General features: G+C 49.8%; 1 protein-coding gene across 7 annotated transcripts in view; it reads left to right on the top strand.

Annotated features, from left to right (window-relative positions):
- Positions 1-23,821, top strand: part of NCOR2 (nuclear receptor corepressor 2) — a 228,483-nt gene that overhangs the window by 64,049 nt on the left and 140,613 nt on the right. For 6 of the 7 annotated variants that reach the window (XM_082293756.1, XM_082293762.1, XM_082293759.1 and 3 more), the window contains exons 2-3: positions 9,046-9,257; positions 20,864-20,991. In XM_082293756.1, coding sequence (XP_082149882.1) covers positions 9,153-9,257; positions 20,864-20,991 — 233 coding nt within the window. In that variant the 5' untranslated portion in view covers positions 9,046-9,152. Of the gene's footprint in view, positions 1-8,852; positions 8,905-9,045; positions 9,258-20,863; positions 20,992-23,821 lie in introns of those variants that run through there. The other variant, XM_082293757.1, reaches the window with a different exon arrangement.

Raw genomic sequence — 23,821 nt, forward strand, 5'->3', positions numbered from 1 at the left:
TATTAACCTGGGCTGAAAATTGGCTCTATCTGCTAGTAATTACCTGGAGGCTGTTAGGAGGAAGACCTAGGGGAGGGTTCAGAGCTGGTGTGTGACAGACCATCACAAGTGACTGAGGTAGCGTTACTTCAGTTCCCATCCAGAATCTGGGGTGCAGGGGTGTGCTGGGTATGTGTGGCAACTGCAGTGAAAACCAGGAGTGAAATGGGTTTGTTTAAAACAGCTCTGCTCCCAAAAGACTCCCTCCTTTAGTGATATTTTATGACACAGCTGCATAGCATCTCATATATTTTTGAGTACCTTGGTTTACAGGTCATTTAATTTATTTGCAGGCTTCGTTTTGGTTCCCTAGGGTAATTTTGTTCCTTTGCACATGTCTTCCTAGGGAGGCATTAAATTGTGCAGTTTGTCATAATAGTTCAGCTTTTATGCTGGCAGTTGGTGCTCTTCAAAGATCCTCGTGTGAGGTTTAGACTCCTGAATCATTAGAGGATCATGAAAGAAAAGGAATAATTTAGAAGGCAAAGATGTTTTGTCGCCTTTGAAAATTGGGAACGTGCGAAAGGAGAAGATGTTTAGCGGTACAATATGCCTCAAAGAACTTATCTTAGGAACTCCAGAAAATGAATTTCCCTTCTTTATTCAGCATGTAAATAACCGAAAATGTCACTCTTGAGCTGAGTAATTTGTTCAACAAAAGGATCTGGAGGAGATGACTCCCCTCACTTTCATGAACGTGCCCAAGACATCAGAGGACCTGTCTCTTTAGCAACATGAGCTGAAGGGTTTGAAAATCAAATGAGCAGCGTGTTCTGTGCAAAATATATAAATAAATCTCGCAGGTGCTTTGTAATCTGCCTTGCATTTTAAAAGCCTTGTTTGTCTGGGTAGCCTGGGCTTTAGGTTAGCTCCTGGGAGCAGCAAGGGGCCGCAGTGGTGATGTGTTGTTACAGCGACTGTCGTTAATGTGCTGTTTAATGCACTTGGGAGCGTGGCTGAAATAGCCACATGGTTACAGTATCATTGTCAGCAAGCGATTGCGTGGGGTTTTTTGATTTAAACTTGCTGGTGTGTGTTTATTCAACTGAGATTAGAACTGCCTAGCGGTTCCAGCATTTAAGCCCATGTTTAATGTAAGAGGGGGGTAGCTGAAGTGGGAAAGATGTTGTATAGAGTGAGCAGGGAAGAGACCGAGGAGAAATGAGATCTGGGAGTGAGGTGAGGAGCTTTGCCCTGGAACAGGCTGTCTGCACTTGCACCATGGTTAAAATTGCTTGGATCCCGTCCCAGGTGGATGTGGCAGCACAGGGCAAATATTGCAGCATGCCAGGCTGCCAGACAGGGGGTTGGGCAGAGGAGGAGCAGGGTTTGGTTTGTTCCTTTGCACAGCCCATCTTGCCCCAGCAGATGGGCTTTTTAGTTTCAACTCCTGCATTTCTGTATCTGGAACTCTGGGATAGGCTTCCACCACAAAATGGGGCATTTTCAGCAGTTTTTCCATCCCTAGAGTTTACCAGTCCATTCTGTTAGTCTGCTTTTGCTGTCCTGCACTGGTTTTCTTATCTGTCTCCTTTCTGGCTGCCTAATATGTGCTCTGGCATCTGATTGTCACTCCTTTCCTTTCCTTTCCTTCTCCAGTCCCCTGCCCTGTTTCCCTTTGCAGTCCCAGTGCCCGGGTGGTTTCATGTTTGGCTTTTTTTTTTTAATTTCCTCTCCAGGCGTTTCCATTTGTCTTTGCAGATCATCTTCAACAAAGGCCTTGCATGGTCTAATTTGTTTTCTATTTCCAGCCCAGACTTAAAATAACTCCTTTGTTCCATGAATGGCCTGTGCATGGATCCAAATCCCACCTCCCCCCACTTTTTTTTTTTTTTTTTTTTTTTTTTTTTTTTTTTTTTTTTTTTTTGTAGTGTGGGTTTCTGTTTCGCTGTTCCTTGTCACTGTCTGTAATTACTTGAAGTGTCCCTTTTGGGCACCGAGGCTGCAGCTGCCAGTCAGTAGCTGTGGGTTGCGTGTGGCCGTGTGCGTGCCGGCTCTCCCGCGTCCGGCGGAGCAGCATGGGAACGGCTTTGCAGGGCTGTGGGTGCCCTGGCACGGGAGCAGCGATGCTGTTGCATAACAGGAGCAGCTCTGCCATCACATCCTTGCTGACAGGCTCACTGTTCAAAGAGCCGTGGGTTGTCTGCATGGTTTACCAGTCTCAACTGCAAAACTGGGAGGCGCTTATGTTTTTAAATTGGTTAGAAGGGGGAAATCCAACAATGGGAGTAAGGAGACTAAAGGAAAAGAAGCACATTATAGTGGGTTTGAAAAGCAAAGACTCAGACCGGCCATGTTGATGCTGACCTGAGGCTGGAGCCATGGCCAGGCTGGCACTTGGTGGCTTGTGCATTTTAATAAGATGATGTCCCTGCAGCTGGCGAGTGACGGCCAAGTGCTCCTGCAAAGAGAAATGGGTCAGTCTTGTTCTTTTAAGCACATACATGTCCCTCTGGGAACCATCACAAGGTCACTTGCAGCCCCTTTGCTGAGGGCTGAGATGTATTTAAAGCGTGTGAAATCCCCTGCAGGTGCTCCCCTGACAAGGAGGAGTGCTGGGGCGGGTGCGCAGATGTCTCATCAGCTCTCGGGGAATCAGATTCTCCTGCTGTGGGTTGGGGTCTGAGCGAGGCTTGTCAGGGACAGGAATTGCAGTGCACAGTCAGCATGTCCTTTCCAGAAGCATCAGGCCAGTGCCGTGCTGCTGCGGGGAGCAGCTGGTCTGGCAAACTTGCTTTTCGAAACCAACTGGGAATGGGGCTGGCAAATCCAACGCTCTGACCTTGCTTCGTGCCGCTGCGGTGCCAAGATCTGTACACAAATGCTGGCAAAGGTTATCTTGGGGCAGAGCTAAACTTGGGTCCCATGCCCAAAATAGCTTGGATAGATTGAAAAGGAGAAATGCAAGTGGCAAATCCTGCTTTGCGGCTTTGGGCAGTAATAGGAGCAGGGCAGAGAAGTCATCTTTCATCAGGGATTGGAATCGGTTCTGTGTGGAGCCATGCTGTGGTTGGGAGAGCTGATGCAGCCTGATTGCAGCTATGAGACACCAAACCAGGATGAGAGACTTCGGCTCCTGAGCTGCTGACATGTTCTCCATGGCCTTAGGGACTGTTTGTACCTTCTTAGAAGGGCAACACCCTGCTCTGAGCAACTCTGTCATGGTGCTGCAAGGCCCTTCTTCCCCCAGATCTGCTGCCGTAATTGCTTGTGCATCCGCACCGTTGGTCAGGCAAGGAAAAAAATCTAGTTCAGAAGTCATCTGGACAAAAGAGAACAGGGAGGAGAGCTCTGCCAGCGGGTGAGCTGTGGAATGGGACAAGAGCTGTTCTGGGTACTGCTGTTGGAGGGGCAGCTGAGGAACTGCAGGGTCTGACTGTCATATGCAGAGTGCTGCCAGTCTGGCTTGGCTTCTGTACTCCTCCAAAGCAAGGAAAGTGTTTTAGGATCACATGCAGGTATAAGCCTTGATCCCTGAGGTTGAAAGAACCTCTCCTTCATGCCACAGAGCTCAGGATGTGCCTGATCTTTCCTGTTGACCCCATTCTGCAATGTTAATGTAAAACCTCTGTGCTCTGCTGTGACTGAACTGTGGATTCCTGGGCTGCAGACACTGACATTGTCATCTTTGTTGTTTTGAATAGAGCCCTAAATTTGTGGCAGATGGCCTGCTTTCCTCTTGAAAGGACTTCATAGATCCAGTACATACAAATATTTGTGTATAATGTCAACTGTCTTCCAAGAAAATTTCATGCACATATTGATTAGACAAATCCATTAACGTTACGTTGTGGTGCATTTCTTAGGAATGTCTCTCTACCCCTTTTCATTGCATCTTAATTATTTCTGCTTCCACTAGTCCTTTAAAGCAAGAGTGAGTAAATCTCTTAGCTGCTTTTCAGGTCTGGTTTTGATCTGGAGCTGCACGTCAGTGGGGCGGCAGCTGACGAGCAGTGTGCTCTTCTGTGCCACACACAGCTGGGTGCTGGGGTTTTTTGGGTATCATGGTTGGTCGGACTCTTGTAGGTGGATATTAGAGCTCACTAGTAAGTAAGCATCATTACAAAGGTCTCCTTAACTTTTATTTCAAAATATGTGAGTTGACTGGAGGATATATACCTTTTATTTCTTGTTTGAGGAGGAAAATTGTCATGTATTTAGCATTTGATTAAAGATGACTTTGTTGTTTTTTCCAAAAACTGCATCATTTAATGTAATTAAACATGAGCTTTGTTGTCAATACTCTTCAGTTAAATGCACTGGTGAGTGCCAACAGCATTTTGCTTGTTTGCCGTGTCTGCATGGTGTGGTGGTACTAGTTTTGCCTTTTAATAAGGTATTTTGCAGTCATTTTGTGGGCTGCCTCTTAACGTTGTCTGTAGACCATCCATGGGCCGTAGACCACAAGTTGAGTAACATTACTCTGGACTTAGGAAACAAAATATTCTGTTAATCTTATTTCAGCATGTCCTTGCTTTAAAAAAAAAACCAAAAAAGTGTATTTTGAACTTGAGCCATGTGTTTTCATTGGGCTCTTTAAAACTCCTCTGAGGAGAACAGATGAACCAGTATTTTCTGTGAGCTGGGAGTGTTTTGTTGTTCTCACCTTTCAGATAGATGAACTAAGGCATGGGGTAATTACAGCAACTGGCCCACATTTGTGTTGTGCCAGTGAAGCCAGGGACCTCACCTGGGAATGCTGCTCTCCCTGAGGAGTCAGGGACCGATCAGGAAGGTTGGCTCTAACTTGGAAGAGCAACAAGTGTGTTGAATCATGTTAATTAGATTTTTTTGCAACTGGATTGAATTGCAAACCTCTTATTTTCGACCTATAGAGTTTTAGCAGGGTCCTGCCTTATCAGTGGTAGGCTTTGCTGCAGTCAGGAGCTGCACTGAAGGTCCAGGATGGAGCTGTACAGCCCCGTGTCCAAGTGCTGTTGGCTGGGAATCCATAGGTGCCTGCAGGGTGTTGTGGACTCATCTGTGCCCATTCTTTGGGCTGGATGTGAATGTGCTTGGCCCAGTGCTGTGCACCCCATTAGCCCAGGCTGTGCCAGGGCTGGGGGACACTGCTGGGAGCTGGCAGGCGCTGGGGCAGCTGGGCGTGCAGGCAGAGTTCCTTGGCATGTGGGCCAGCCAGCAGCAACTTGCAGAGGCTTGTAGTGTGCTTTTGTGGTGTGAATTGGGAGAACAGGTGATGGGGAAACAATTTTAGACAGTAAATGGTACATGAAGAGGAAAAACAGGAGAGCAGGGTGGTGGCAGGGGGAGGATGGGGGAGTTTTGAAAGCTTCAGCAGTGGGACAGAACCCTGTGAGTCAACAGGTGGAAATAAACAGGTAGAGGAGGTTCTATGGGCACTCACCTCATCCGCAGGTTCGTGTTGTAGCCCTGATTCTGGTTTTGGTGATAACCTCCAGCTTTCTCCTGTTCCTAATCAGAGACCGTAAATCTTCTGGTACCTAGGGCTGTAATGGCTAATGCAGGTCTATGGGTAAAACAGTCTCAGATGGAGACTCCAACTGGGGGGGGAAATACCTTTCCTGTGAGACAATGTCTGTTCTTCATCAAAATCAGTTGAGAAAGTAAGAACCAAACAGTTTGATTTTAAAGATTTAAAGAGCCTGGCTGCACTCTCTCTCTTACTTCCATTAATCTGTTCCTATTGTTTGTATTCCTCTCTTAAAAATAATTAATAAAGAGTTGCGGGGGAGGAGGCACCCCGGTGTCTTTTGCTGGGAATAGGTGGCCTAGTGGTGTCCCAGCTGCACCCAGCTCTGAAGGGCACCAGTGCATCCCCAGCAAGATGTGCTCCCACTTTACTGCCCAGTGGGAGCACCCACAGCCTTTTTGCCTGCTGGTCACGGACCCTCCTCCCCAGAATGGTGCTGGGCTGGGCACATAGAGTGTAAAAATGGGACCTGAGGTGTGATCTGAGGCATCTGTGGAGCTGCCCCGTGCTTTGGTGACTTTGCTTGGCTCCAGCCCACAGTCCTACTGCAGTAGGAAAAACATCCAGGGCCTTGGGCTTGCGCTGAGATCCTGCTGCAGACCTGCTGCTTGCAGATGTGGAAACGCGTGGACAGTGCTTCTTGCCTGTTTGCAAGGAACGTGTGATTTTTACTTTTGTCTTCCCAGGGCTTCTAACAAAGCCTCAATAGAGACAGAGGTGGTTTGCTGCCCTCGTTAAGGAAAAATCCTTTTGTGCTCCGGCTAGCTTGTGATTAATGCAGGACACGGCTCACAGACACTGTGCCTTGGTGCAGGATGGTTTTGTTGGCCTCCGTATCTTCATCCCGTGTCTGTGTTCCTCTAGTAGACAGTTAACTTTTAGTTGCACAGACCAAGGCAAAAAGGCTTTTAAACTGTTTTAGAGCTTGCTACCATGTGGCTTGGCACCTGGTGCTGTGTTTTAAGCTGGACTGCTGATCTGAAGAGTTACAAAAAAGTCATCCTGTTTCTTTTACTGTAGACAGCTGCCTCAGCATGGTCAGGTCTACCTGCTGTGCTTCCAGGAAGCCTTGGCTTGCTGAAAGCTGCCAGGGACTCCGGGTTGGGGTGTGTGTATGTATATACATACATACTTTTTTTTTTTTTTTTTTTTTACATGTGCTAATTAACTTGTAGCTGGCCATAAGCCAAGATGTCCGAGTTTGAATCTGTTATTGGGAAAGTACCTTAAATTACTGCAGATCCCGCTGAGCTTTTGGAGCCCTCGAGAGCCCTGTGCACATGTCCTTGGCAGCTGCAGGGAGGGTTTGCCCCTAGAGCAGCACACGGGCTGCAGGAGAGCTGGGAAGGGTGCTGGTGTCTCCTGGGAGGGTGCTGCTGTGTCCCTGGAGGGTGAGCGCAGTGGGTGTTGAACCACATGCTCCTGGCACAGCCCCCAGCTTAGGGTGGGAGTTGGTGATTAAAATCCCATCCAGTCGGAAGTGTGAGGGGAAGTGGGACAGTCATACTGGAAGTATAAATACGCGTGTTCTGGGTGCCTCTGAATTCCCCCGCGTGCACAGGGGCTTTCCTGCCCGGGGTGGATCGCACTGAGCATGCCAAACTCCTGCATGGGGAGGCTGTCTCGTCTGGGATCAGGGTTGGGCTGCTCCCAGGCCACCGGTGCTTCCCTGGGCTGGCAGGTAAGGTGCCCTGGGGCTCAGCAGGGATCTGTGGGTCCAGAACTGGGGGGGGAATCCCAGCTCTTGTGCAGGGAATGAGCTGAAAGCAGGAGGGACCTGGTTGTCCCTTTGCACCCTGCCTTGAGAGCTAAACCTTGTCTTTCTCCATTTGTCACTTGGCAAAATACCTTTTTCTGAAGAGACTCACCTGACCCTCATTAGGAGCATGGTGATGTCCTTGTCTGTCTGTCATCCTTAGGTTTCATGGGGATTTGCTGAAAAGATGATTTCTGCAAGATTTGACCCCTGTGTGAGAGGGCCTCCCTGGGCTGCTTGCCACGGGCCGCTTGTCGTGCCTGGCTGCCAGGGGCTGTTGCCTTGGTTTGGTTTATTTCTGGCTCTGAGGCTGTGTCGATGCTGGCAAACCAGCGAGGCAGCCCTGTGCCTGCCTGCAGCAGATAGCGAGGGGTTTATCAGTACGGGCTCGTCTGTGGTGTCACAGGAGGGAAAAGAAATAGAAAAAGAAAAGCTTCCTCTTTCTTTTTTCTTTTTTTTTTCCTGCTTTCCCGCCCCCTTTTTGGTTTTTGTACACACCAACTGCTGTTTCAGTTGAAATTGCGTTGGCTGGGGCTGGCTGTGCTCCCCATGCACAGAGACCACAAGTGTGGGGAGAGGCTGCTGGCAGCTCATGGCGCTGGAAGTTTCCTTTGCTGTTCCTGGTGTGCTGATGGAAGAGTTTGATACTGCCTAAAGCCTTGCACAAATCCACACAGAGCATGTACCTGCGCTGGGGAGGAGGCGTGCAAGCATGCACAGCACTGTGTGGGATGCAGAATGGATCCCAGGGAGCTGGGGCTGTCCCTGCTTGGGATCAGTCCTGATAACATCCCCTGACCCAGGAAGGCAGCACTGGGAATGGATGCTTTGTATAACTAACTGTTAATTTCGGAGTAATAGTTAATGCACCTCACACTGACAGTGATGAAGGGCGGCAGCATTTAGACCTTTGCTACTTTTTCACTGTAATCTAGACAAAACCCAGGAGGCTTAAAATCATCATCAAGCAAACAATGTGAAGTATCTATAAAAATCAGTGACTTGTAAATCTCCCCTTGGGGCCAAGCGGCACCTTCCCACTTTGTTGGTTTTCCTGATTTTGTTGCAGCTGTTAAAGGAATTGCAACAGGTGGTACAGGAGTGATGGGTGTTTGTGAAAATACCCTCAGGGCTGTGGTGTGTTCTCTGGCTCTTGGTTCCTGTCAGAAAGGCTGATCCGGGTGGCACTGGGGGTGTGTGACATTGCTTTAGTCCTGGGTTTTAGTGTAGCTTCATGGATGGACACAGCTGCAGGCGGGGTTGGTGCCTGGTGTCCCTCCTGCCATTAGATCAGGGCTTACCTCAGAGGGCTACAAAAGTGGCCACAGCTTGGAAAGAAGAGCCACTGACATGTGAGAGTGTGGATGTCGAAAGGAATGGGCTAGGGAGGGACCTTGTGCCTTTTTGGACCTTGTGTTGAAATGCCAAAACTCTTGACTGTGTTTTTGGAAACTGAGTCACCCTGCAAAAAAACACCCATCTCCAAGAGACTTAGAGATCAACAGGACCCAAATAAATTGCTGGCAATTTGGCTTCCTGGTCCTGCTGGTGCTGGGCGAAGGCTTTCCGGGGAAATTGGATGGGAAATATTTGGGAAAAATCTTGTACTTGGACTTCCTGTGATAGGAGTAATCTACAAAAAAAACTTGGCAGTGAGGTTTGCCAGATGGAAAACGGGGCTGCTGGGGAATTGCGAGGGCAGTGAGGTTTTGGTGATCGCCCAAGGCCTGATGTTCGGTTGTCTCGTGGGACTGCGGTTGACTGAATTTTAACCTGCTGCTTTCCTGTTTCCTTCCAGCTATTGCGTGACGTGGAGAGCACACACACGATGAAGAGGAGCTCTCGGCTCTCCTAATCCTTTGTTGGTGATTTGGAAGCAGCGACCGCCGTGCCTGCTCTTCCGACATGTCTGGCTCCACGCAGCCCGTGACGCAGAGCTGGCGCGCGGCCGAGCCGCGCTACCCCCCGCACGCCATGTCCTATCCGGTGCAGATTGCCCGACCACATGCGGTAAGGCCGAGGCTTTCCTTCCCTACCACTCGCAGGGTGGGAGCCACGTGGGTGTCCCCAGTGCTGGGGCAGTGGTTCAGCTGCGCCGGTCTCGGATGTGGCTGTTAGAGAGAAATCAGACCGTTTCCGTGCCTGTGGTACAGGATTTCATTGTTCCTCTCTCGTGGGATCCTCTTTTGTTTCTCCATATGGTGCTTTCAGTTTTTCTCTCCCTTTCCAGCCTTTTCCTAGCACTTGCCATGGCTCATCATTTCTGAGCGCCCGTGTCCGTTTGTCCTCCTGGCAAGAGCACCCTTGGTTGGGTGCAGCATCCAGCCTGGGGGCAAAGGGGAAGGTTTGACCTTTCTTGGGGAGCAGGAGCACGTGGCCTCCAGCCCTCTTTGGCATGGCCTTTCCTTGGCACTGAATCACAAGGGAAGGACCATCCTCTTTCACGTGTGGGCTCACTGCTTCCCAGTGAGCCCAGTCCTTGTTCCTCATACCCACAGGAGAGCTCTCCTGGTTCCCAGGCAAACTGCTGAAAGTGAACCTGCCTCCTGCACTTTGTTGGGAGACCTGCCTCTCTTTATGCAGGACTCCTGGGGAGCAAGAAGATAACTGAGCTGCTGAGCTTTTCATTTTATCCTTCCTTCTGTTTCCCCTTCTTAGTCTTGACTTGCAGTCTTTTCTCTTCTTGGATCAAGGCATAAGCTGGAGGTGATCTTTTTTTTTTTTTTTTTTGGCTGTGTCTTGTTGAATGTACCAGAACTTGCAGTGGTTAATTCACCTGGATCCAGCCTCTCCTTTCTGTGCCACCTCACCTCACTCACGCTTGTGTTTGCTCACCCTGGATGGGTGAATGTTTTCAGTTTAAGCCCTTAGCGGAAGAAACTCTTAGTGGAACAGCTTTAGTCAGCTCAGGCTGCTTAAAGGAATCTTATTAGGTGCTGGAGTCTGGCTCACACTTCCAGGGGTCTTTGGAGCTGCTTCTTGGTGGGTCACAATGAGGTGGCCACAGCCAGGGAGGTGCCTGAAACACAAGCCAGCGAGGAGACTTTTGTCTGGGGATTACATTTGACAGTGACAGCTACTGAGTGGTCATATTCAGTCTGTGCTGGTTTTAGTGTTAGACTTGAGAGCCTGGAAACCCACGAAGTGTCAGTGAAGGACTGAAATTCCCTCATTTGCCCTCTTTGCCTGGCTTCAGCAGAGTGGCACAGGGAGCAGAGCTGGAGATTGGAAAAGCTTTGAAATAGAAACGTTAAGGAGGGCGCAGGACGAGCTCTTGGCTGTGTTTGCTGGCTCATCTACATCGCTCGGGGCCTGCGTGCTGCTGCACAAAGGAGCTTTTCATCCTGGGTATGAGACACGCTGACCTGGTTCGATTTATGGGAGCTTTGCTTCCATCAGTGTGAGCGTGTTTGTTTGGGGGCTGGAACATAACCAAGAGCATTTGTCTCAAGAAGAAAATCCCAGTTCTCTTTTTATCAGAAACCCGAGTGGGAAGAGGATGCGACCAGGTGAGCACAATCTGCAGTTGTTGCAAGACTTGTTTAAAAGCAAACCAAGGGAACCTCAGTCTGCAGTGTGGAGACCAATTTTAAAAGAGTGTGAAAGGCTCCTGTCCTTGGGGTACAGAGCCCTTGTCTCCTGCAAAATCCCAACTGCTTCCCCTTAGGGCTGCGACAGCAGGAGGAGCAGCAGAGCAGGGCAGTTGTTTGCAGTGGGCTGGAGCTGGGGGTTTCTGCAGCCTGCAGTGAACACTGGTTTTATTCTGTTGTGTTAATGTTGGAAGAAGTTGCTGGCATTTGCTTCTAGAAGCTATTTTTACAGCCATGTGTAATCACCCGAAGCTGTGCGATACCTTTTGGGTGTCTGGATGCAGGAGGGGTCCGAGCTGAGATTTTTTTGGATGGAAGGCCAGGAGATTCCTCTCGGCAGAAGCGTGCCAGCCCCACACAAAGCGATGCACCTTGCCTCTGCTGGGAGAGGAGGCAGAGTGTTCCTGGAAGCGTGTCCCTGCATGATCTGCCCCACCGCTCTCAGCTGTTCACAAACACGTGTCTCTTGCTCGGCGGGGCCGTGAGCTGGAGCCTGGCCATGGCTCTGGGGCTGGAGCTGATCTCTGGTGGGATTGCTTGGGAGAGGAGAGCCCGGTTCCTTTGAAGTTGCTGTGCTGTTTAATATTAAAAGTCAGCGGTATTTGCTTGCATGTCTTGGCCAGGTCAGTTTTGTCATGGGGTGTGTTTGCACAGTGAGAGCTTGTTTGGAAGAAACCAAGACAGGCCAAAACCAACCCGACACTAACATGTCTTGCATCTAATTAAATTTTGGTTCTGGTTTGTTGCGTTCCAAGACGTCCTTTCCTGTGAACTGGGAATTCATCAGTTCAGGGATCCTTATCCTGGTGGTGGAAACGCCCTGGGTCACCTCCTGGGCGCGTGTGCAGGGCTGAGCACAGCAGGGCTGCAAATGCTATTATAATATAAATAAATAATCACAGCCCAACTGTGACGGTCGCACCCAGGGAAATGCGGCGCGGCAGGAATGCTGAGCTCAGAAATGAGCCGTGACATTATTTTAGGCTTGGAGACACTTTATGAAAAGTGATTTAAAGGATTGCAGCTGTTTGATTTCACAGATGAGGCAAGTGAGAGGCGATGTTGTGAAGGGGCAGGAGGCAGTGGAAGCACGCTGGGGGGTTTTTCTTCTCCCATCACATAAAGCCTAAGGGACTATCCAACAAAATGGGGGGGAAAAAAAGTATATTTAAAGTAAACAGAAATATGCTTTGTACATACGGGCATCTCCTCCCAGCAGCGTGTTCCACGAGCTACTGCTGAATTTGGAGCTGGCAGAGAAGATCCAGTATCGGTTGAGTGAGGATGTTTGTTGCCTGGTTTCACTCTTGGTTGCCAACTTTGGGCAGGGCTGTGAATCCGTGGGTCTGACCCAGACTGAGCTCTTTCTGATGGATAACACGGCAAACAGGCTCTCCCACAGGGGGTAAGCAGGTCCCCCACCATACTCCAGCGTCTTCCTCCTCACTGAGAGATTCGTGGTCCTGACAGCTGTTGGGAAGACTGCATGTGATGTGAAAATGGTGCAAAATCTTAAAATGACCCGGGAGTTAATTCTGTCTTAGTAGACAATGACTTGCAAAAAGCTTTGACAAGTCAACATGCTTTTAACGGGAAGAAGGAAGCTTGGTGAAAAGGTTCTGGTTTGCTTGATTTTCTTGAGGTAAAACTAAAATCTCCAATAATCAGCAGTTTCTTCTTAAGGGCACCAAGTGGTTCTTTGCCAAAGTGCAGGGAGAACATTTCTGTTTTCCATATTCATTAGCTGTAATGTTGGGGTGCGCAGTTGACTTCTGTCATGTTCAGCTTGGAAACAGAGGAATTGTTTGAATGCTCTGTGACCTTTAGCTAAAGGTGAAAAAACACATTACTTACGCTCTTAACCTTCTAATGTGTCCAAAGTTCATGCTCTCTCAAAGGAAACTTTCACATGAAGGATATTCATTTTCAGGCAACCTGCAGGTATTTTCTGTAAACGGATCAATTTTCTTGTGTAGTGCATGTCCCCCTTTCTTTTTAAAGCTTCTTCATGATCATTATTCCCTGGGAACAGAAGGGTTCCCCTCTTTTCCTCCTGTGTGAATCCAGTTTCTTGCTGTGACCTCCTTACCAGCCTTCCTGCTCCTGTTAGTGCCCTGACATTTCAGAGCAGGAATGGTGTGGCTGCAGGCTGGGCTTTCCAGGAGGGTGGTATCAGGTGCAGGAGATGCTGGGGGTCGGGGCACACAAGGTGTCCTGAAGCAGCAGCCTCTGTGACAAAACAGCTCCTGCTTTTGGGGTGCTTTAAGTGTTTTACGTACTAGAGACACTAAACAGGATTGGGGATTGGTGGGATTGGGGTGTGCACACAGTCATATGAAATTGGTGCTCCATCATCACTTGAATTCCCCTTTGTGAGCACTTTTTCCTCACTACTAAGAGGCTAATTTTGTCTTCTGCCTGCTGTTTGCCCCCATTCCCTGCACACCGCTTCATCTGGGATGGAAAGGTGAGCTTAAGCCCTCCTCAACTCCTCTGCTCCAGCTTTGAGACCATTGTGATTTCCCCTCTCCTGCCTGGAAGCAGCTCAGTAGCTCCTTCATTAAGCTCCCCATTTGCAAAACAGCCCTTGTGCGGGAGCGTCCCAGCCCGATCGCTCGTTTGCTTTGGCCCAGGATAAATAACTTCCTTGTCTGTGTGAACCAGAGACAAGAGGTTGGTGCAAACGTGCGTGTTGATTTGGTGTCCAAGCCAAAAGGTGGCCTGGGGGGAATCGAGTGCCTTCCCTGCCCAGACTCCTCCTCCCACCAGTTTGAGCAGGGCGAGTTAAATCCAGTGTCCTGCTGCGGAAGGTGCTGTCAGCAGGCGCGGGTTCCGGAGATGGCAGGAGCTCGCTCCTCTCCGCGGTGACATGATCGGTGTGGCACAGCAGCGCCAGGTAAGCCTGCAGAGGGGCACTGTGTTGTGTGTTACTGCTGCTGCTGTGTTGGTTTTCCTTGGAGTAGTTATTCATACTTTTGTCTCCTGGGAGCAAAATGTCAGCGTGTGTCAGTGCTCCAGGAACTGGCAGAACGGAAGAGTTTATGGTGCACCGCCTCCGAGCTCAAAGAGCAACCTCCTGCTACCAGCTGAGCGAGGGGTGTCCTGAATTCTGCCTGCTGGGCTCCAGCTAATGTTTTAAGGAATGACTTGAAAATAAAAGACATACCTTGGAAATACTGACTCTGATCAGGTCTGTCACGAGAACTCAGCGCGATCTCTCTTGAGTGCCATTCCAGTGACAGATTGCATTAGCTCTGAGCAGCTCAGCAGTAGATTTCGGAAAATTGGCTTTCTGCTGTGGGACTGGGAGAAGCATGGAGGTGAAAGAACATGACACCTAATTCCCTGCCCTAGGGTCTCCCTCCCATTGCTGGGAAGAAGTTGGCTTACAGCAGTTTGTATTTAAGTCTTGTTTTCCCTAGGATACAGCCTTTATCCAAAGCACTTCTTCAAGCTACAGTAAACTTCTGTGGTTGCTCCCTAATCTGCTTTTTGGGCATGATTTGATGCAGAAGGTGGGTGATGCTTTGCTTTTGACTGATCTCAAGATTTTGAATTCACAGGAGAAGAAAGAACTATAACTGCTTATGTGGTTTGGCAGAGGTGGAGACCCACTAAAGCCACTTTGGGAGCCTTTTCCTGCGCTTCAGGCCTGACTCTGATTGCACTGCCCCACCAGCCCCTGGAGGCACCTTCTGCAAAACTGGGGACTTTTGCTGGTTGTCATTGTCACAGCATTTATTTAAAATACTGAGCAAGTGAAGGATTTGTTACGGAGGTGTAAGGAAGGGTAGGAGAGAGCAGGGGACGTGGAAAGCTGAAAGGGTCCTACATGGATCTGCAGATGGGTTGTGGGTGTTGTATGGGAGCAGGTGTGGTAGGAGATGGTTGGGGACTGTGCTACAGAAGAGATGTGATGATGAGCTAAATGACCTGGTGCCTTTAAGGTGGAGAGTTTGGGTTTGTTGTGTGAAGAGATCTGCTGCTCACCCTGAGTGAGTGTTCATGGCTTCAGGAAACACAGCACCAGACTCGAGAGCTGGAAGAAGGGCAGACGGGTCTGAGTTCCTGACTCAAAGGCGCCTGGATGTGACTGGGACGAAAGTCTTGTGATGGAGAAAGGCTGAAAAGCAGCACTGTAGTGGATGTGCTGCTGCTCTGTGGGCACCTCTGGCTGCTGGGGAGAGGGCTGGCGGCTGGCTCCAGCACCTGGCACCGGTCAGATGACTGGGAAGCCACAACAGCTGAGAGCTGTCCTCACTGAGACGTGACTTCTCCATGAATGGCATATTCAGACAGGGCAGCCAAGCACTGCTGACAGCCCTGCTTTGCTGGAGAGGTGGGGAGAGGGCATCAAGAAGGATGCAGTGCTATGCAGCTGGTACAGAGGCTATCAGTGCTGGCAGCAGCCGCGGCCTCGGTGCAGGGATGGCAGCAGGAATCAATGCCTTCCAACAAGGGGCCACGTGCAGTGTGGTCACCTCCTAAAACAAAAGGCCAAGTCAGCAGCTTCTGAGAGATGGATGGCAATGAGACTGTCTCAGAACAATAAGGGCATTTGTCTTTTCAGCACATGTTGCATCCCGGTAGGCAAGATAAAAATGCATGTATTCAGCCAGGTTTTTATTACTGACCTTATCTTCAACAGGGGAGCTGATTGTGGAGAAGTTATTGTTTGGTTCATGGTGTTGATATTTTTTTCTTAAATCTGCAGTGAGCTCCTCCCAGGGTTTTGGGGAGGAAGTTGGTCAGACAGCATTGTACTTGTGGACAACCTGTTTGGATCAATAATCACCTCCTTTGCACTTCAGAGGAAGTTTTCAGCAGCAGAGGATGGTTCCTCTGGGCTGGGGAGGCTGAGCATGGTGGGCTGTGTGCCACACTGGTCCCCTCGCAGCCCGAGCTGTGTCTGGACCTCATGCAGTGACAGCTCTGCTACCACCCTGGTTCCTCCCAAACCTTTCCTCTTCCTCTTACCTTTGAGAACTGGCTTTGGGAAAAAATATTTTCTTCAGGCGAATGCTAAAAAGTGCATTTCTCGGTCTGAGGAGCACATGCTGGGCTGTCAGTGCCAAGGGGTATCCAGGCACCAGAGAATTTTTCCTTTTATTGCTAAAATAGGTCACACTCACTGCTGGCAGAAAGAGATATTAGGCAACTTCTTTTTCCAAAGTTGAGGGTGTGCAGAGCAGGGGTGGGGGACATCCCCTGTCTCTGGCAAAGCCACCAGAGCGGTGGTCATGCTGCTTTATCCACCCCACAAATTAATTGCTGGATGATCTGAGGGCCTGGCATGTTCCAGGTTGGGATACACTGCTCCATGCTGGCTGTGTGGATCTGGGGGTGAAAGAAGCTCAACAAGCCATGTGCTTCCCAGGGGATGGGGTGGCTTTGCTGTCCCAAGCTGCATGGTCATGTCTTGGACACCATGTGGGGCCGCTCTGGGCCACGTGGACATGCCAGAGCAGCAGCTGTGAAGTGTTCAGCTGTGGCTCTGTGTGCCACCAGTGCCACAGTCTGGGGGGCACCAGCCCTCTGCCGTCACACATCGCTTCCCCTGTGGTTAACAGTTCCCAGAACGGCACATGAGCTGCTCGTGAGCGGCAGGGACAGACCAGGCATCCATTGTGAGATTAGATAAGGGACAGTTCATGAGAAGTGAAATAAGTAGGGATGTTTTGGCATTGTTTTTTTCTCACTATTTGTACCACACCATTATTAACTAGCCTCATTGAGTGTTGCAGCAGAAACAGCACATTGTTAGAAAATGAAAATTATTTGCAGAACAGCGCTGGGTGAGCTTGGAACGAGCAGCCCTAATCCTTGGTGGAGGTGGTGAGGAACTGGGATTTGCTACTTGAGGAGCGTGTGCAGTGCCCAGGCCTGTTTGTCTGCCTCCGAAAGGTGACGAGGACAGTGTGGGGCAGTGGCTTGTCCCTGGGTGAGCTCTCCTGTGCCGGGGAGCTCCTCAGGTGCCTGCAGCCGATGCTGTGATTGGAGGTGGCTGCGGTGCCAGTGCCGCTCTCCGCCGGGGAGCCGGCTCAGCTGGCGGATGTGGTGGCTGACCCCAGGCTGCTCCTCCTCGGCGTGACGGCAAAACAAGCACCCGTGGTTTTTAAGCAAAGCTGTCTTACACTGAAACTCGGCGGGGAGCTCCCGGTTGCTTTCTCGGTTGAGGACGTGGTAAGCGACGAGGACAGATCTCACGCTTTGAGCTGCTCGAGCTGTGCTGCAGGTTCTCATCTGGCTGCACTCTAGGTCTCTGTGGGTTTGTTCCAGAGCTGTTTTCCAAGGAAGCCAGAAGCACTGGGTGTTTGTACTTGTTTTTCTGCTGGTGGGAGGAAGAGAGGAGGAGCAGTTCACCTTTCTGTTGCAAGACCAGCTCTAGGTTTCCTTCCTGCAGGCCTCCTGTCTCTGAGGTCTTCTCCTCAGAGGCTGATTCTTGGAGCCGTGGGAAGGCCATGTGGATGGAGCAGTCGGTAGATGCCTTGGCTCTGTGGCTGTGCTTGATGCTGGAGCTGGGAGCTCAGGGTCAGAGGTGCTGTTGGCCGTGGCGCGGCGTTTTCTGGTGCCGTGTGCTGCGGGTCAGCGCCTGGAGGTGCTTCCAGCATCACTCTCAGACCTCCCCTTCTTCCTCCTGGTTGGTGATCAGGCAGCCAGGACCCAGCAGCTGCAGGCAGGGGAAGGAGAAATGAAGCACATCAGCAAGTGCACGTGTCCAAAACAGAAAGCGAGAGAGGCAGAACGGCTGCACGGCTGCCTGCAGTTGTTGGCTTAGTGTGGGGGTTATCCTGAGGTCGGGAACAACACTGAAGAGTTTGCTGGAGACTTTATGATAGGTAAGGCAGCAGGCTGGTAGCTTTAAAATAATTTTAAAGGGGGGGGGGGTGGGGAGGAAGCTTCTACCTTTTTCCTTCCCTTGGGCTTTCTCTGTATGCTGCCGAGAACTTTTCTGTAATGTTGTGTTCAGGAGCCTGGCTTTAAACAGTTTGATTAGCAAATCTAAATGAGCCTGGTAGACTCAGGTTATTTGGGGTCAGAGAATTTACCAGGAAGGGGATGGAAATAGCGTTCTTGGCACTCCCCAAACAAGTGATAACACAGAAGCCTTGAGACTCAGGGCGCTTTCCCTGGCTCTCCCTCCCAGCACCCCATGCAGGAGCAGCATGGACGTGTCCAACCCTCCTGGTGGGCAGCAAAGGGTACTTTCAGTCCCTTAGGCTGGGCCTAAGTACCTCTTCAGTCTGCTGCATGGAAGATGTGTTTTAATGAGGCCACTTTTGGGTCTTTAAAGTTACATTTATCTGAAGATTTGCCTGGTGCTGCCCTGCCGGGTTGGCTTATGGTGGTGCCGTGGCACCCTCGGTGTCTGTCTGGCCTTGGCAATGCTGCTAGTGCTGGCTTCCTCCCCCCAAATCTGATTTGCCAGAGCCCCTGACTATCCATGGTCTTTCTGCTTCCTTGATTTCTGTCATGACATTCACTGAATTCATGAAATTTGCAAAGCTTCCCAAAATACGTCCTTGCGGGAGCACCTGAACCACAAGGAACATCAGGAAAGTTGGTGTAAAAGGAAGAAAGTCCTTACTGGAGGCAGTTGGAGATTTGAAAGCTCTGGAGAGGCAGCTCTGGCCAATCAGCAGATTTGTGGGGTGGGAGGAAGGTTTGCAGAGGGCAGGAAGAGATGCAAAGAGAGGCAGAGGATGAGCAAAAGATAGAATTGAGCAAAACCCAGCAAAAAAATGGAGAGGAAAAGGAGCAACATGTAGTTTGGGGCTGCAGGGTTCTTTAGTTGTTCTATTTCACGTGTCTTGGAGTTGCCTGTGAGCAGGTGCTAGAATTCTGAGGTCAGGATGAGGGCTAAATCACATTTGTCTGCCTCGGTGGGGAATTCAGGTGGCACCCAGTGGGTGCTGCTCCTGTGTCTGTGTGGAAGGTGCAGTGGTGCTGTGGCAGCAAGGTACCTCCCAGCAGGTGTCTTTAAAACTCTGCTAGAGAAAATTGAAGCCTCTTCTGAACCGTAGAAACATTTAGGTTGGAAAATACCTATAGAATCACCAAGTTGAGCTGTTAGCCCAGCACTGCCAAGTCCACCAGTTTGAAGGCAGCTCATAAACCTTTCTGGTGTTCACATTTGAAAAACACAGTCACAGCTCGCAGTGCAATTTACTGGAGTGACTTTCTGAGCAATTAATCCACCTACATCCTTGCCAGGGCTTCCACAGTGCCTCTTAACAGTTCATCACAGGGCACAGAAATTTGTCAATTTTAATCCTCCTCACTAATTTTTAGGTTTTGTTTTCTTCTTGTAAAACCCACTGTGGATGTAAGCAATGCAGAGCAGGTCAGAGTCACTTCAGGCCATGCCACCAGGTTCTGAGCTCCACCAGCCATTTTCTGACGGGGTTAGAGGAGGCAAAAGCTCAGCTGAGTGTGGGCAGGGGGAGAAGGAAAAACAGATGGTTCTTGGGACATGCAAGAGCCTTTTTTTTTTCTCAAGGGCACAGCCTTTGAGCCTCCCAGACGGGTAATTCTTGTTTATACGCCCACAGAAGGTGACGGTCCTGGTTTTGGGCCTATTGGTGTGTCTTCCCAGACACGATGTGTTTGTTTTGTAGGTGGATGTCAGGAGCTGCATCACTCTTCTATTTAAATATTTATTTTTAATTTAAAACCAGGACAAGTGTGAACGTGGGGAAGTTTGTCGTGGGCAGGGATTCTGCTTTGGCTGGGGCTGTGAGAGCTGATGGGCTCCCTCACTTCAGATGTCTGTGTTTGTCCCATCTGTGGTTGGACTGATGGCACATTCTATCCTGCAGCCCCCCATGGCATCCTGCATGGATGGACTCTGGAGCTGAGGGAGAAGCAGCGTTGTGGGGTTGCATCCTCCCTAAACACCTGGATTTACAGCAGAACATCCCTGTGAGGATAAGTGGATGCTGTCCTAGTCATGCCCTTCTTAATGTCGCAAGAACCTGTCTGCAGACACCCCTTGTCCCAGAGGCTGAGGTCTGGGATGGCCAGGCTGGAGGGGCCAGCCAGGAGTGGGGTTGGCAGAGGTCTCTTGTTCCCAGCATTGGTCAGCTGCATGCACGTGGTGGTTTATTTATTGATTTTTTAATTTTTTTTTTTTTTGTAGACCCAGAAATTCCTTTTTTCTTTTTGAGGAAGTTAAAGCTTTCTTGTTCCAGGGAACTGTTCAAAAATAGACTCCCAGGTGGAATTGGTTCTTCTAAGGTAAATGTGTGTCAGTGTTACCAGGGTTATTCTGTGACACGGCTTTCTATGCCATTGCTGAAGGTCTTAGTTAATTAGATCATCAGTCTGCTGGTTAAGTATCTATCTGCAAATAAAAAATAGCAGTTGAATGTAGCTGCCTAAAATACTGCTGCTGGAATCAGTCTGTGGCACAGAGCAGGAGGGCTTCTTATTTAATTAAAATCAGGAACATACTGTTCTGTACTCTCTAAGGGTCAAGGAACAAAAGGGACGTACACATAATAAGTAGCAAACTGTCCTTTCAAACGCCTTGAGCTCAGCCCAGGGGAGCTGTGTTTAAAGGGACATTTTTCAAGATAACATTTGTGATTTTTCTTCTGTCTTTCTTTCCCCCCTTTTTTTCTTTCTCCACACTGCTATGTAGCTTATTGAAGCTGAAAGTGTCCTGTGACTTAATTTTGTTCTTACTCTTGGATTCACAGTTGTCATCAGGACTGCTTGGATGCCAGAAATCCCTGTGAGCGTGCTCAGTGGCTGGGTTGGGCTTGCTGGGGTCCTTTCCCAGGAGCCAGCCCTGCCTGCAGCCCCAGGAGAAGGCTGGAGGCAGGTTCAACAAGGGGCTGAGCTACCATTCCAATGCAATGTAGGACTGGGAATTACTGGGAACCTTCTGGGGAGGGCAAAGCACTGAGCTGTGTGGCCCAGTGCTTCAAAGGAGGCATATCTTAGTGGGATTTTTGGAGTTGTTGTGTGCTCGTTTGAAAGTTCCCACCAGCCTGACAAGCTCTTCTGTGTTTGTGTCTGCAGGACGTGGCGCTGTTGGAGTACCAGCATCATTCCAGGGATTTCGCTTCCCACCTCCCGCCGGGGTCTATCATGCAGCCGCAGCGGCGGAGGCCGTCGCTGCTCTCCGAGTTCCAGCCGGGCAATGAAAGGTACTGGCTCCCTGCCTGCATCAGCCAGGGCTTTGTGCAGGGCTCTGGTGGGAGCAGGATTGGGAGGGACCTGGGCAGTGGGATGCTGTGTCTGGGCGCTGGCCGTGCTCAGGCTCAGCGCCAGTTCAGCTTCCTTGTGCTAATCAAGTGGCATCTTTGCCTTCCGGTTTCTTACCTTTGACTGTCACGCATTTTAAAGAAGTCCTGAAAGCAACAAACAACAAAAGAACCACCCCCTCACTTCTGTGAAGCTTCACGTTGCTGTGACTGGTTGTGTTGGCTTCTTCAGCATAGGAAATGAAGCCGTGTGGTCGGGTTTGGTCTGTGGCTCCCGAGGCTGCAGGGAGGAGTGAGAAGAGCTCATTTCCTCCCCCATCTCCGCTTCCTCTGCTGCTGCTCTTCCTCCCCGCTTTCATTGTTTTTGTTTCTCTTTCTGCATTCCCCTTACAACTTTCTCCGAGCTGCCTTTTTCCTATCTGCTCCCCTCATGCCTCTCCCTGTGTTCCTGTTTCCTGTTGTAGCCTTATGGGAGGCTGGCAGTGTTTTTAGGTGCAAGTCAGGCAAATGCTGTGGCTGGGAATGCTGTACAGAAGCTGATTTGTTTGAAGGACATCACTCTCACTCTCTGTTTCAATGCAAAACTCTGCTCTCTCACACAGTTTCTCTTCTGCATTTGATGTTTAGTGGTTTGGGAAAAAAACTGGCCTGGAAGTGAAATAAGAGCCTGGCTACAGTAGATTTATGCAAAGCAATTTTTTTAATGCTTACTCCTTAGGCTAAGAGCAAAACCAGTGCAGAGTCAGAGATGAATCTGTTTCTCTAAAATCATTGTTAGGGGGAGAGGAGCAAGAACTCAAGGTGTTGGATGCGTAACAAATACAGACAGGATCCTCTTTTTCTAGTAGGTTGGGTTCAGCTTGGTGCTCAGCAGAAGCAAACCCGTGAGAATTTGGAGGCAAAAAGTGGCTTCCAAAGTTCATTTTGCATCTGGACTTGCCCTTCTGGGTTATGCCTGTGGCACCTGCAGTTACAGAGGGTCGTGTCACTGTTGATAACCCATAATTTATTGCAGCACGTTGCGCTGCCTTGGCTCGCTTTGATTTCTCAGTGCTTTGATTTCTTAGCACAGAGTAACACGGTTAAGTTGGAATTGGGTCAGATTTAGCTAAATTTGGGGGAGATGGGTAAAGAGGACCTAGCAACATGCTCCTGCCTGGTTTTGTTTTTCACACTACTGATGGTTTGCAAAGTGGAGAAGCAGTTCTGCTCTCCAGTAATGCGCTGTTTAAAAAAATGTATCTGGGTTCTTCCATATCACAAAAAAGCCCAACTGCAAACTTTGGTGTCTGCTGTGCCTGATCTGGTGTGGTCACCCAGGCATCTCCCTTTGGCTTACAAATATTTCAAAGTCCCCAAACTTATTTTTATGTTGACAGTCACATGAATGTGGGTAAATGTTAATCAAAGTTGCCAGGGAATATTTGACATCCACTTGCTTATCATGGGACCTCATTTTCAGCCTGCATGGTGATGTTTTGGCATGCTATAAAAAGAAACTCTTTTAATAACTTACATTTCATCCCTTTTCCTCTTAACGTCCAAAAAATTGTACTTTTGCAAAACTTATACTGTGTAGTAAAGCTAAAAATATTGCTTCAGTTCAGTTGACATCTTGTGGCAGAATGCTGGGACACAGACTCACTGAAAATTTTTGGGGGCATCTGGGGATGCAGAAGGGGGTGGTCTTTGAAGAAATTGTAAAGAAATTATCTATCTGATGTAATTGGTTATTGAGGTGATTCAATTTGGGTGCTGTTGCAGAGGTGTCAGTCTGTTTTGCAAAGCCAGCTGCTGTTTCTCTGCATTTTTAAGCCCTACACTTAAAAATCCATCCTCTGGGGGCTTTGCTAGCTCACCTCTGTGGTCTGAGGAGCTGCTGTAACACAGGGCCTGCTGTGTTGTGAGAGGAGCCCTTTGGGTGGTGGTCGCTCACCTGAGGGTTCCAGGGCCAGAACCCTGGAGCTCCTGGAGCAGGGGTGATTGGTCATTGGTGCCCCCCCCAAAAGATAGCTGTGGCTCTTCCTGGTGCAGAGCAGAGCCTGGATGAGGGAGGGTGGCGATGGCAGCCATCTCTGCAGCTGAGTCCCCTTGGCAGGCTCAGTGCCTTGGCTTTGTTCCTGGGCTGGGATTGATGGCTTCGAGCAGAGGCAGCTGGCTCTCGGCATGAGGGGCTGGGAGGAGGGAGACCAAGGCAAACAACATCCTCAGCATGGCACAGGGGGTGAGTAGAGGGATGCACAAGGGTGTGCTGTGACTGAAAGAAAGACCCTCGCTGTGGTTCCCTGCCTGACAGCCCACCTGGCTAGTCAGTGGTGGTGGGCATGTGACAATCCTCCCCTTGCAGCAAGTGTCAGAGAGGGGAACCCTTCCAATCCCCCGTTGCTTCAGGAGTCCAGAGGAAGCAGCCTGTCTGCTCTTGGTTGTGGTGGCTGATGTGCTTCCAGGATCACTCTGCTCCTTAAGGATACCAGCTTGCAAGTCTGGTGCAAGTGGGATGTGGCAGGCTGACAGCGCTGGAGATCGAGTCCTGCGTGCATTCCTGGGCATCACTGCCCTGCCATCACCATGCCTTGCACTCTTCCAGGGCACTGCCTACAGCTGGAGAGTGGTTCAGCCCTCGTGCCACTTGGTCCCTGTGAGCCCACCTGCCTGGTGGGTGGCTGCTGTTTGCCTTCCTGTCCTGGAAACCGCAGGGATTCATTTTATTCCATGTGCTGGTTTTGGGAGGTTTTCCCCTATTTTGGCTTTACCTTCACTTTGGACAAATCTC

This window comes from Coloeus monedula (genome assembly GCF_965178545.1).
Source record: "Coloeus monedula genome assembly, chromosome: 18".
Taxonomy (NCBI): Eukaryota; Metazoa; Chordata; class Aves; order Passeriformes; family Corvidae; genus Coloeus; species Coloeus monedula.